The 12304-nt window shown below is 38.8% G+C and overlaps 1 protein-coding gene across 1 annotated transcript; it reads right to left on the bottom strand.

Moving 5' to 3' along the window:
* Nucleotides 1-906: 906 nt before the first annotated feature.
* LOC149834317 (protein PIGMENT DEFECTIVE 338, chloroplastic-like) lies at nucleotides 907-9355 on the bottom strand. Its single transcript, XM_090010067.1, has 8 exons — nucleotides 8517-9355; nucleotides 6241-6315; nucleotides 6078-6149; nucleotides 5802-5882; nucleotides 2888-2985; nucleotides 1959-2084; nucleotides 1781-1829; nucleotides 907-1211 (listed from the first exon to the last, which is right to left on the bottom strand). The coding sequence occupies exons 1-8, from the start codon at nucleotides 9345-9347 to the stop codon at nucleotides 1041-1043; spliced, it is 1503 nt and encodes a 500-aa protein (XP_089866193.1). The 5' UTR covers nucleotides 9348-9355; the 3' UTR covers nucleotides 907-1040.
* Between the last annotated feature and the right edge of the window lie 2949 nt (nucleotides 9356-12304).

The raw sequence follows: 12304 nt of genomic DNA, 5'->3' as shown, positions 1-12304 counted from the left end.
CAAGCCAAGCCTGAGCTAGTTCACCCAATTGTGCATCCTTACTTTCAGGTCTATAAACAGATTGGATATGGTCAGATATCTTACCAAGTTTCACATGTTTTTTCTGATATGGATTTTTTAAATAAAATCTGGATGTAGATTCAAATTGGATTTGAAAACATGAAGACCTGGTCGCACTGGCTCAGCCAGCTATACCTATGATCATCCTGCTAGCAGCGTAAAACTCCGAGAACCGTTGCTTTTCACTTATTTTTTATGATGAGAAATCCTCACCGAGAACCGGGTCACTTTATATTGGCTTGTCTTTTAAAAGACATCTTTAAGACAAAAGGGCTATCTATGTAGTAATAATTATCATGAACTAGAGACGGGGATAATGTTTGCTACCCACGTGGCTCATGGGTAAGTAACCTCCTAGGAAAAAGCTCAAACTTTTTAGTTTTTCTTTCATTTTTTTTTCTTCTTTTTTTGCTCATTTGACCCTTCAGATGTGGTCTACATGTTTAATTTAGTAAAAATGAGCTTTTGGATCATGTTTTTTCTGGCATGTAAGTCAGATTTTCCAAAGATTAAAAAATCAACAGCCTACAATGTACGAATTTTCTACTCTCAAAATTTTATATTTGTTCGTCAAGAAAATACGATATAAGGGTTGATTCCTACTATTTACTATTTTAATCATGTTGAACACATCCATGGGGTTAGATTTGATCAAAACTTCCCTTTGCCAGTTCCAACTAGGAGGTTTCTTGCCCGAGGGTAGCCAATATTTTCTCGTTCTATATGGTTTAATTATTCAATAGCACAAATCAAACCGTATGAAGCCGCATATCTGGACGATAAAATTTGGGTCATCCACATTTCTGAATAACAACGTTACAGCTAGCCAGATGACGAGATAATAAATTACAATAAAAAAAGCAGAATACAGTAAATGGAAGATTTAAGGGAACAAGAGCAGACAAGCTTTACACTATAGAAGAGCTGCAGGAAAAAACAAACAAAATGATAAGATTCCTTGAATAATGCATAAGTTCTCATTACAATTCATTGCCTTGTTCGAATCTGAACCAGTTCCAATTTGCACATAGTCCTTCATCATCAAATGGTAGGGTGCCTTGATCAACTGAATCTAAGTTTCTGGCTATAGAAATAGCCGGTAATCTCTGCCTATATCTTGTAACCATCTCCTCAGCCTCAGAGAAAACTTTCTGCATGACAAAAGGGAACACCTTAAGGGGTCTGTTTGTTTCATTCCCATGAAAAGGAAGGCCCTTTCATGGGAAAGGACACTAGTTTCTAAAAAGTCCAGACATCTCAGCTTTCAAAGGAAAGTCCTTTCATATATGAGGGGAGGTATGGAGGACTTTTCACATGAAAAGAGGAAGGTGATGCGTAAAACTGGCGCCCCTTGTTCCAGTATGGCACTTCCCACCATGATGTTAAAGGGGAATGTCAGCTCAGTACTTTCCCATGAAAACCACATGAAGCAGTAGAGAAAAAGAGAGCATCAAACTGGAAATCTGAGTGCTTAATGCAGGAGATCATAGGACTTGAGTTAATTTGTGTCAACATATTAACTCGATGCAACTTGACCACTTATAAGGTTTGAATAATTGTCTCGCTGAATGGAGTCAATCAGTTGCATGAGAATGGGCAGCTAATGATCTAAATTCCACTAGACTCAGTTGAGTCACACGTCTCAACCGCTCAGCATTGTGAACACTATTTGATTATCCAGATAGAACATAACAAAATAAGAAGGCAAATTAATTGATACCTCCTTATTTGAAAGAAATAACCCAGGTTCACTTTCAAGTTCTGCAGTGCTGCTCGCCACATGAAAGAAAAAAAAAAGTGAGGCATTAAGCACAACTATCATGAAGAAATTTTAATGTGTTTCCTATTTGTTAAAGATCGGAAACAATATAACATATAGAAAGGAGTGAGAATATTACCTCAGGGATATTTTGTCAGGAAAGTTTGATTTCACCACTAGAACTTTCACCTTCTCATCCACTGTCAGTAAATCACTAACGGAAGTGATCCGACCACGAGTAATGTTTGTTATGTGAAGTAACCCGCTGCAAAGGATCAATTTGGTTCAAAAATTCCCCAAAAAAGATTCCAAGGCAATGACAAATAAATAAGTCAGCAATCTAAGATTGCATCTTTGAAAAAGTGGAACATAACAGAGCAATGCCACACACTAAATTGGATACCCAACTGGTGAGATAATTAGTCAAAGGATTAGGCTACTTGCAAAAGGCTTCCCATACCAAATTGGCAACACATACAGCACTTGAGGAACATGTTTTGTGGAGAGTTATCCCAACATCTTTTGCAACCACAATGTGCACAACTTTGCATCATCTTATGACTTCCCATCTTGAATAACCTCTTGTCATCATATACTTTGTGCTTTGCATCCACTCGAGTTTGAAAAATCATACATCCTATTGTTCCTTGAACAATAACCATCACCAATGGCACAACTCTTGTTTCAAATGCCAACCTTACAATACATGCTCGACTAACACAGAACATAAGGCTCATAGAATCGTTCTATAAAATAGATAGATGGAATAAATGATGACAAATTTTCATGAAAACTTCAAGATATTTTCACAATTCTTGACCAACCAAACTTTGAAAAACATAACCAGCGTCACTAGCATAATTCACAAATAAGGATGCCACCAAATTGTAGTACCAATGAGAATTCCAAAATTTGTCCTGACAGCCCAAAGGTTCAGTTCCAAGTCATCTAAATTTCAAGGTCACGTGGTACAAATCCGAAAAATAGAGATAGGCAAGAAATAGTGATTGGCAAGCTTCTAATAACAAAAAAGCAAAGCTAAGGTTCGGAATTATGTCAAGTGTTCACCTTCTATTAGTGTCTCCTATTCTAATCTGTGCCCCATATGGAAAAATTTTACGAACAGTTCCTTCTAGAAGTGTTCCTTCTCGAAGATGCAACATGTCCTGAAATAAGTAATAGACAAGCATACTTCAGCTACAAGACAAAGCACAAGACATGATGAAAAAATCTATGACACAAAAACATGCTAGCATCCTTATAATGAACCCAAGGAGAGGTATCAAAAAGCATAGGAGGGCACTATTCTTGATAATACTGATGATAAATGTGCGAAAACATACTGAAGGCTCAGTAGCCAAAATTCCTAAAGCATCTGGCATGTTAGACGAGAAACCAATTTTCCAGCATTTCTCACTCAATGTTTTAAAGCCAAAGTCCCTAATACATACTATGAAAGAATACAAGAAAAAAGAGTTCATGGAAGTCTTAGAAGCATTTGTAGCACTCTCAATATTGGCAAATACAAGAGAAACATCAACTACCAAATTTCCTTAACAGGTTAGCAACCAAAAACCAGTATGCAAGTACTTCTTAGTGATTGATTAAGGTAGCATGCAAATGCAGGCATGCAATCCTGCACATATAAAAACCCATAAAAAATTCTTTCACATTTCTGGTGAATTGAAAAACTAATAACCTATGTAACATGGATACTCCTACCAAGTCCCATACCCATGTCATACCGGTGTTGTACCACTCATAATGGGTACTCCTGGGCAAGGTTGCAAGACCAGGAAGCAGAAACCGGAAACGATACGGAAAGTGGAAGCAAGAAGTGAGGCATTTTGAAATTTATAAGAAGCAGGAAGCGAGGAATTAATTTGAAAATGAAATGAGAATCGAACAGGAAACGATATTAGAATCGAATGGGAAGTAAAACAGGAAGCAAATGGGAAGCAAATAAAAATAAAAATAAAAATGACTTCTTCATTTTCATGATTTTTTAGTATAAGAACTACACTTTTGTCAAAATCCAAAAATGATGGTCACCTATTTAGAGAAAGCACATGAGAAGTGAGTAGAAGCATGAGATAAAACACATAGAAAACATGAAAAGAAGCATTAGAGGTCATATAAGAAGCATGTAGGAAACATGAATGAAGCAGCGTTGCCAGTCGAGGAAACGGGAGCGGGAAGCGAGGCACTTTCAAAATTTTAGGAAGCGGGAAGCGTGTGATGACTTAGAAGTGAACCAAGAGTCGTCTTGGAACCGACCTAGAAAGCGAACTGGAAGCGAGGGGAAAGCGAAAAAAGAGAAAAAAATAAAAATAAAATAAAAAAAAATGAAAAAAAGGGAGAAGCGAGCTTCCCATTTTTTGGGTGCGCTTCCCAGCGCAACGTTTCGTGCTTCCGAAACACGCTTCCCCACTGCTAAGGGTGCTTCCGGTAACCTTGGAATGAAGCATAGGAGAAACGTGGGAGAATCGAGATTCCCATCAAGTTTTGAAAGCCAAGACTATCGCGCTTCCAAAGCGAGCTTCCGGGAAACGTGTTTCCCACCTGTATAAGAAGCTTTTGGTAACTCAGATCCTCAGCACAAGTCAACTGAGTTTTGAACTTAACCCATTTTATACATCTTATGATCCAATCAATGTGTAGATTGTGTTCAAATAAATCTCTCTCTCTCTCTCTCTCTCTCTTTCTCTCTCTCTCTCTCTCTCTCTCTCTATATATATATATATTCATATATATACCCCTTTGGTATGATTTAGCTTTTAATTTGTAATTGATAGTCTATTACTTCATACCTAGGTCATTCTGTAAAATGTAGCACAATTGTCCTGTGTATCTGTAGTCTACCCACGTGCCATCTTTTTAGAAATTTCCTTGTTGCACCCCTTACCTGCACTTGTACTTATGTGACAAATCGGATAACAAATAACTGCTTATGTGATGACAAGGTTATTACTCAATTTCCAGGCCAATAAGATAATATATTGCAAAAAAACTCCATCTTCCTAACTTGAACATGGTAAATGTCAATTCTGATAATAAAACTGAAGTTGCAATGGCATCTGAAAGAGCAAAGAGAAAACAGATTTCACTTCCTATTATGTTTTCACCATAACAAGAAACCTGAACTCATTAATGTTCATAAAAAGCAACTTCAACAATTACTAAAACAGGTGCAGAAAAAAGAATTGAAAAAGTTAATCAGGCTATGTCACATGAACACTTCACTTAGCATGTGTATCACGTGTCAATGTGACATGACACTTGGACAGACCAGGACACTTCATGGACATAGTTAAACCAGTATTGGATACAACCAACGTTGTCTCATTAACTTCATCTATTTCCTTTTATGATCTTGATTACTTATTTTATATGCACTTGCATTATTCATCTTTTAAAAGTTGCCATTAATTATATTACATTTTAAATTTAACTTAGTTTTATTATTGGATTTTTTTAGTTATAGTGACTTAGAATTGCTATCAGCAACCAAGCATGAAAATCCATAAAATCACACCCTATACAGAATATGCTGTTTTAAATAACAAAATTGAAGTTGCAAAAACATGATCAGGAGCAAAGTAACACTAATGGTTTCACCCATTATTATTATTTTTACCTTACCAGCAAAATGGCTAATTAACTTCATCATTTAAAGCTAAGAATTTCATAAATGTCTAAACAAGAGTTTTTCCATCAAAAACAATACCAGATAGTGAGAAGGCATATGCATCACAGCAAACATAGGTAATCTAATTCTTTGTTCACAAGCCAATTCAACATAATGAATCAATGCAATTTTAAATTAGAATATAACTAGTATAGATCACTCACACATGCACGTGTGTGCATGCATGCACCCTGTCACAGAAAAATGGACGAAAGAGAGATCCCTTCTTATATGTGTAATATGAAATACCGATATTAGGGGAAAGAGAAAAGGACAAAGAATCTAGAGTTTTACCCAGGCTTCTCTTTCACTAATTATCAAGTCATTCTTATCTTCATCTGCTCTGCTTATTTTTACAAAAAGTTGGCGACCAACCTGCAGCAATAGAAAGCAAGAAACACACTCAATGACCATATTACAAAATCATATCAGTTTTATAAGTACTAACAATAATATCATGTCTGTTTACAAGAAGTAAAAAGTATCCAGACTACAGTAGTTTATTGCATAAGTGCTCCATGCCTAAGTCTATTCAAAACATTTTAAGAAAAGAAATTTGAATGTAGTTACATTTTCTTTCAAATCTGTGAAGTTAGTAACCCTATTAATCAGCTCAGCCTTAGGAAGGAATGCTCGCAATCCCTGTCCATCCAACAATAAAAGACATCCTTCAACCATGAAAGTATTCGGAAATAGATAAGCTGAGTATCAAGCAACCATACTGACAGTACACCTCAATCCGTGAAAGGAGGCCACCAGTATTCCACTCTGTAATTCTGACATGAATAGGATCATTAAATGACTTTATCTGCAGCGAACCAAATCAGATGCATGACATCAATTGCCTAGTCAATAACCAAACATACAGTAGGAATAAAAGTTAATGATGAGAGAGCACTTTAGTCCCAGGTGATATACTTCACTGAAAGTAACGAAAAAGTAAGTCACTGTTCTACCAGATAAATGAGCACGGGGATTACACAAAACACCACCACCAACAACAACCACAACAACAGGAAAGAAAAAGATAAATATGTTAAATAACAACAGTTACAGCAGATTAACCAGTGGACCTTGTGTACACTCTACGCTTGCCACTGTGAATATATAATAATGATAAATTCATGAAAATACTTAAATGGATTCAGTTTGCAATCCAGGTTTTCAATTACAACCAGTGTCTGCAAGTGACTTCGCATACTACCAAATTCAGTGCTGTCAGTTTTGGAGTAGAAAAAGAATATCTTACTTGACACAATCAAAAGAAATTTTCTTATTGGTGAACAAAAACTACTCATTTCAGATCTCTTCAATTCGAAAGCACAAAGGTTGACTTAACCTCAAAAAAGTTAGCTTCCAGAGCAGGAAGAAAATGAAGAGGGGGGCAAAAAACTGAAAGAACCCTGGAAAAAGCCCAGAGGTGATGGTGGTGGCATGTGACTTTTTGGATATAAAAAGTTTAGGAAGCAGCCAGCACAGTTCATAGAAACAAATGATCAGATTATGGAAACTGGATGCTGAAGCATTGCTTCCAGAAACTATTATAACGATATATTTGAACATGAGACAGTCCACCCCAGTTCATGCTGCTGCAAAATCAATTATGGCAGTCAAAAACTCTGCCAAAAAAAGTCCAACTCGAGTAACAAATGGATGAGAACTGATCATCTTGAAGACAAAACTTAACCATCTGCTAAAGTTAATGGTTTTGAATTTTTCCACGAAAAAGACACTTGAAAACTCGCCAAGAAAAAATAATCCAGATATGAATCACATATGGTTGCTAGCATGAAAACAGAACACCAAGTGGTACATGATGCAAAAGTCCACAGTACTGAAATTTGACTACCAATTGGAAACAGCTGTCTCTAATCAAATTCAATTGTTCAAAAGAACATCAATCCATAACTTGGACGGGAAATGTGTGATAGCACGCATTCACTTGGCTTACCGGACATGTGTTAGGGTTTTAGATTTTTGAATTTTAGTTTCGATCTTGGCTAGGAGTATGAATCTTTTATTGTATTTGAGTCCATTATCTGTTTGGATTAGGCTGAGTCAGATCCGGGAGTTTCTTGGTGTCCAAGTTAGGATTAGTTTATAAATATATTTTGTAATGAGACGCAAAATTAATGAATGAAGTATTTTCTCTTAGGCTAGAGAAATCTAGAGTTATGAAGGCCTTGGCCCTTAAAAATCCTTCTCTTCTTTTCCTTGTCTTCTCTTGCTACCATTTCTGAGGTCGTAACAAGGTGGGTAGGTGGGGACTCAACGATTGGTTGATTTATAACATACATTGTGATAATGATCAAGCCATTGGAAATAAAAGCACAAAGTATGGTCGGGGATGGGCTCAGGTGCTCCCACTTAATTGGAGAAAATGAGACAATCCGAGAAACTTCATATTTCTCCAAAATGTCATATTCTAGACCATCCCATTTTGTGTTGATAAGTAGGCAACTAAACAACTTCTTGGTGATAAAACAAAATCTGCAATCAGATTGAATGAATGGAAAGCAAACTTGACGAAGAAACAAAAATCCGAAATATAGGACTAAATTCAATCGGTGAAAAGAAGTTAAAACAAAGTAACGTAGTAAGTGATGAAACAAAACTAACTTTATACCACTGGAGACAAAATAGGAGCGCCAATCATTATGAAACTATAGAAATGAAGCACCTAGAGTTAAAGCGCTCATAGCGCTACTGACCAACGACTAATGTGAAGCCAATGGCGGACCAAAACGCCAATGCATCAAGCAACCACTACCCAAATTCAGTACTTTCAAAGACTTCCAACATGTTCAGCAATAAACAAGTAAACTCACTGAAATTAGCAGGCAAATAGCATGAATTCTTTCCAATTTCACCACGAGATCCTTATGAACGCATCAAAATTATATCTAATCCATTAAAGTCACCATGAAGAGAAGAACCGCCATCCCCAACCTCTCTCCCACCACCCAAGTGAGAAAAAGAACAAAAGAAGATCCAGATTGAGAAGAGAACCTGCCTCACTCGATGCCAAGCTATCCTTCTCGTGAGTCTCCTCGTCGAAAGCAACGGCCTTCCACTCAATGTCCGGCCGAGCACCTCCGCAAACAGAACCGTCCCCAACTCGACGACACTCCTCCCCGGGACTTTGCCCTCATCCAACGCTTCCTCGTCGCTGACGACGCCCACCTTGCCGGGCACCATGAATTCCTCAGCGTCCTTGCTCAAATCACACAGGAGACTCGGCAATTCCTCGTCGTACAACGGAAGAACCTCCTTCTTCAGCATGGTTCCCAACGAATTGGCCCCAATGCTCACATCAAGCTTGTTCTCGTTCCCCGAAACGACCACACCAACGACCAAGTCCCCCGCTTTGGGGTCGTAGTACTCGACGTTCACTTCCTTCGCCTCCTGCTTGGCTTCTTCCACCGTTTCCGGAGCACCCATTTCTTCCCCATCGTCCGAAGAATCCCTCGGCTTGAAAAACTTCAAGAAGGGAGCCAAAACGTCCCCATCCTCTTCCTCTTCCTCTTCCCCTTCCCTTTCCTCTTGAGAGATTTCGGGCCCTTCGAGTGAAGGAGGCACCGACGTGGGCCGTCTGAGCAAATTGGGGATGCTTTCGTCCGTCTCGAGGGGTTCTGATTCATCGTTCTCGTTGTCCACGGAGACGGGGAAGATGGGTCGCCTAGATATCGTGCATTTGAGAGATGGAAATGAGGATTTTGGTGTTGGAGAAGAGGGTGTTTGGTACTCGCAGATTTGTACGGGACGTAGTCGAAATTGAAGGAAAGGGTAGCGAGAGAGTGAAAACGAGGAGGGTAGAGAGAGAAAGGGACGAGCTTGCATCTTATCGCAGATGCAAGGAAGACGAGAGAGAGACCGTTACTTTGAGTTTGGATGACAGAATGAAAGAGCAAGTTTAGAGCTTCACCGTCGACTCGGCTGAGTCGATACAAACAATAACGACCCTAGTCGTTACATATAAGACTCGGCCGACTGCAACCTACATTCGGGGGGAGCGGTAACTTAGAGAAAATTTCATTTAGGCGCTAACCTTTTGTTATAGTTCGAAAAGTGTTCACACTTTTCTGAAATTTTAAGTATAGCCAAACTTATTTTGAAAACAGGACCTCAGGACAACATCTATTATCTTGGAAAACGTGATATTTTTTTTTTGTTTTCAGTATTCTGGATTTTTTTTTGAATAATGCAAGTTGGGGTTAGGCAGACTCTTACCATGGCTATATTAATCACAAAATGAGCCAATTACAGAAAAGATTATACTGTCCATGTCCCTCAAATGGACCAGTTCGGGGAGTGATCCTTTCATGACTTCTGAACACCTTTGTAGCTAATCTAGCTAAAGAAAATTATACTATTCACAACGCATATCTGACTTTAGACACTGTGTAAGTCTGTCAAATTATACAAAGTGTCTTGCAGTTAGGCAAGCACGATACTTGAGCTCCGCCGTCCCTCAATAAGGTTAGGGCAGTAGACACTTTGCCTCTTTTAGATTAAAAATTGCAAATATACTATTTATTGTCGTAAAAAGTTTGATCTTTTAGTGACGAGTCCCAAAGGGGTTTGGTGTAGTGGATGAAGGCCCTACATGAAACTTTTTCAATAACCACAGCCCAACAAGTAGGGATGGCTCCTGCCTCACCCAGTTTGGACTGGGGATAGAGGGCATGAAACATGAACGGATCATCAAAACTCATGTGGGGATAAACCTACTCTTGCCCCATTTGGACAGAAGCTGAAAGACATGAAAGGCAAAATTTTGAGCCCCCGCCTCCACCCCGGTCCACTGCCATCCCTAACCACAAGTTGAAGGAGGGGGGGGTATTGGGCCTCCATCATTAGCTGACGAAGGAGGCAAACCCTTAGATACTCAAGGGAGTGAGACCACAAGAAATGGGGATACCCTATGTCTGAGGGGATCCTTGTTGCTGATCAGTTATCATTGATGTTCCAGCCAGATTAGCATAGGGAGGAGTTTTCACGTCCATTGCTTCTCCCTTCTCAGAACCTCCACTGAGTGCTTCTATACTTGAATCGGGTTGAGCGCAAGATCTCATCTCATTGTTATCAATTTTTTAAGAGCCTAGAATCAATTGGATCCCGATTCTTTGAGGGTCTTGATCTGGACTGGCTATGTCTGATGAAGCTTAACCGATCTCCATTCATCTTGAGGGCCAAGATTTTGGCTTTCCTTTGGTTTACTTGGGCGGATTGGGCAGGTAGTCAAGGAGTGATTAGTGGACCCACAGAGAGAAATAACTGAATCTTTTCCGATTGAGAATGACAATCTCAATCTTAGGCTTTGGAGTAACATTCGAAAGGCACCGCGTGATCCGTCAAAATTTCCAAATGAGCTGAATCGCTATGCTGAACCACCATGAGAGCTATTGAAGCAGATCCTGTAGGAGCAAGAGCAACCCCTTCAACAATGTTTGCCCAAGAGCGGAGGCATGGAGGGAAGGGAGACCCGCCTGGGCTATGCGAGGCGTCATGCTTCTCCTCACACTCCGGCGGGGGGAAACAGACTCCATCCCTCTCGGCACATTAACATTCGCCCTTAATATTTGGAAATCTTGGTTTAAGCTGAATTTGATATGATCCATCGTCTTTTCAATTTGACGCATCTCAAATTGTAGATCACTGCATTGCACATTGACTTGCAATTGATCAAGGCAATTGTTGATTTCTTTGATCAACCGTATGATTCTCCAACACATTTCGAACAAAGAATCAAGGGAAAGGTGTTGTTCTAATATCAATACTGATGCAGACCCAAAGCAAGATCGTTACACTAAATATATGAACTTTTGCTTACTAATATATATGATGCATAGTTACAGGAAGCACCTCCCTTGGGGAAGCACGTTTCCTAGGAAGCATCAGGGAAATCTCATGTTCAAATCGCTTCTTTTCCACGTCTTTTGTTTTTCACTCTATTCTCGTAACTTCCCACTCACTTCCTCTTGGGAGAAGTGTCAGGGAAACTTGCTTATCAAATAAGCTTCCCTGTCACATTCCTTTTCATTTCTCACTCGATTACCACTCACTTCCCCTTTGCTTCTCCTTTATTTTTTTGTGTTTTTCATGTTAATATTTATATTTTTTATTTTTTCTTCGTGTTTTCTTTTTTTGTTTCTCACATGCTTTCACAATCCCTTACAAAATGAATCATGCTTCCCACTTCATACTACTTTTAAACCCTTGTTTTCGCTTCACACATTGCTTCCCGCATCCATTTAGCTTCATGGAAACTATGATATGATACACTAAAGTCTATTGAATATAGTAATAAAGAAAATAATCAATAATAATTAATCCAACCTCTTAAAATAGGCCGTCACTATTTAGTACCCTCACTATTTCTTATTAATTCCAAGGATTACCATATTCTGCCATGTCACCAATCAATTATCGGCTCCATTTCAATTATTATATCTGTGGTCACTTCAGAAGAACTAAGCATGAAAAGAAGGGGTTTTAAATGTTCCTTAGTTATGTTATTATTATCTTGACCATAAAAAGGACTAGCATTTAGATTTTTGTAAAAGACAATTGGGAGCAAGGGTGCTAGCTTTGAAGTTTTACACCTCTGGGAGGACGACCATAAGTATGGCAGGCTGAACCACTGCGAGCAGATCTTTGATCCCAGAGGTGAGAGAATTCAAATATAGAAAATGTGGGTTGTTTTTCTTTTGGAAAAAGGTTTGGGCTGGATGATGTGGAATAGTCCCATATTGAAGAGGTTTGAGTTTGTTGTGGACTTTATAACCCACATGTAA

Source organism: Nuphar pumila, chromosome 6 (genome assembly GCF_984573655.1).
Source record: "Nuphar pumila chromosome 6, dmNupPumi1.hap1.1, whole genome shotgun sequence".
Taxonomy (NCBI): Eukaryota; Viridiplantae; Streptophyta; class Magnoliopsida; order Nymphaeales; family Nymphaeaceae; genus Nuphar; species Nuphar pumila.
The sequence above is the reverse complement of the archived record's forward strand: the minus strand, read 5'-3'. Positions and strand labels throughout refer to the sequence as shown.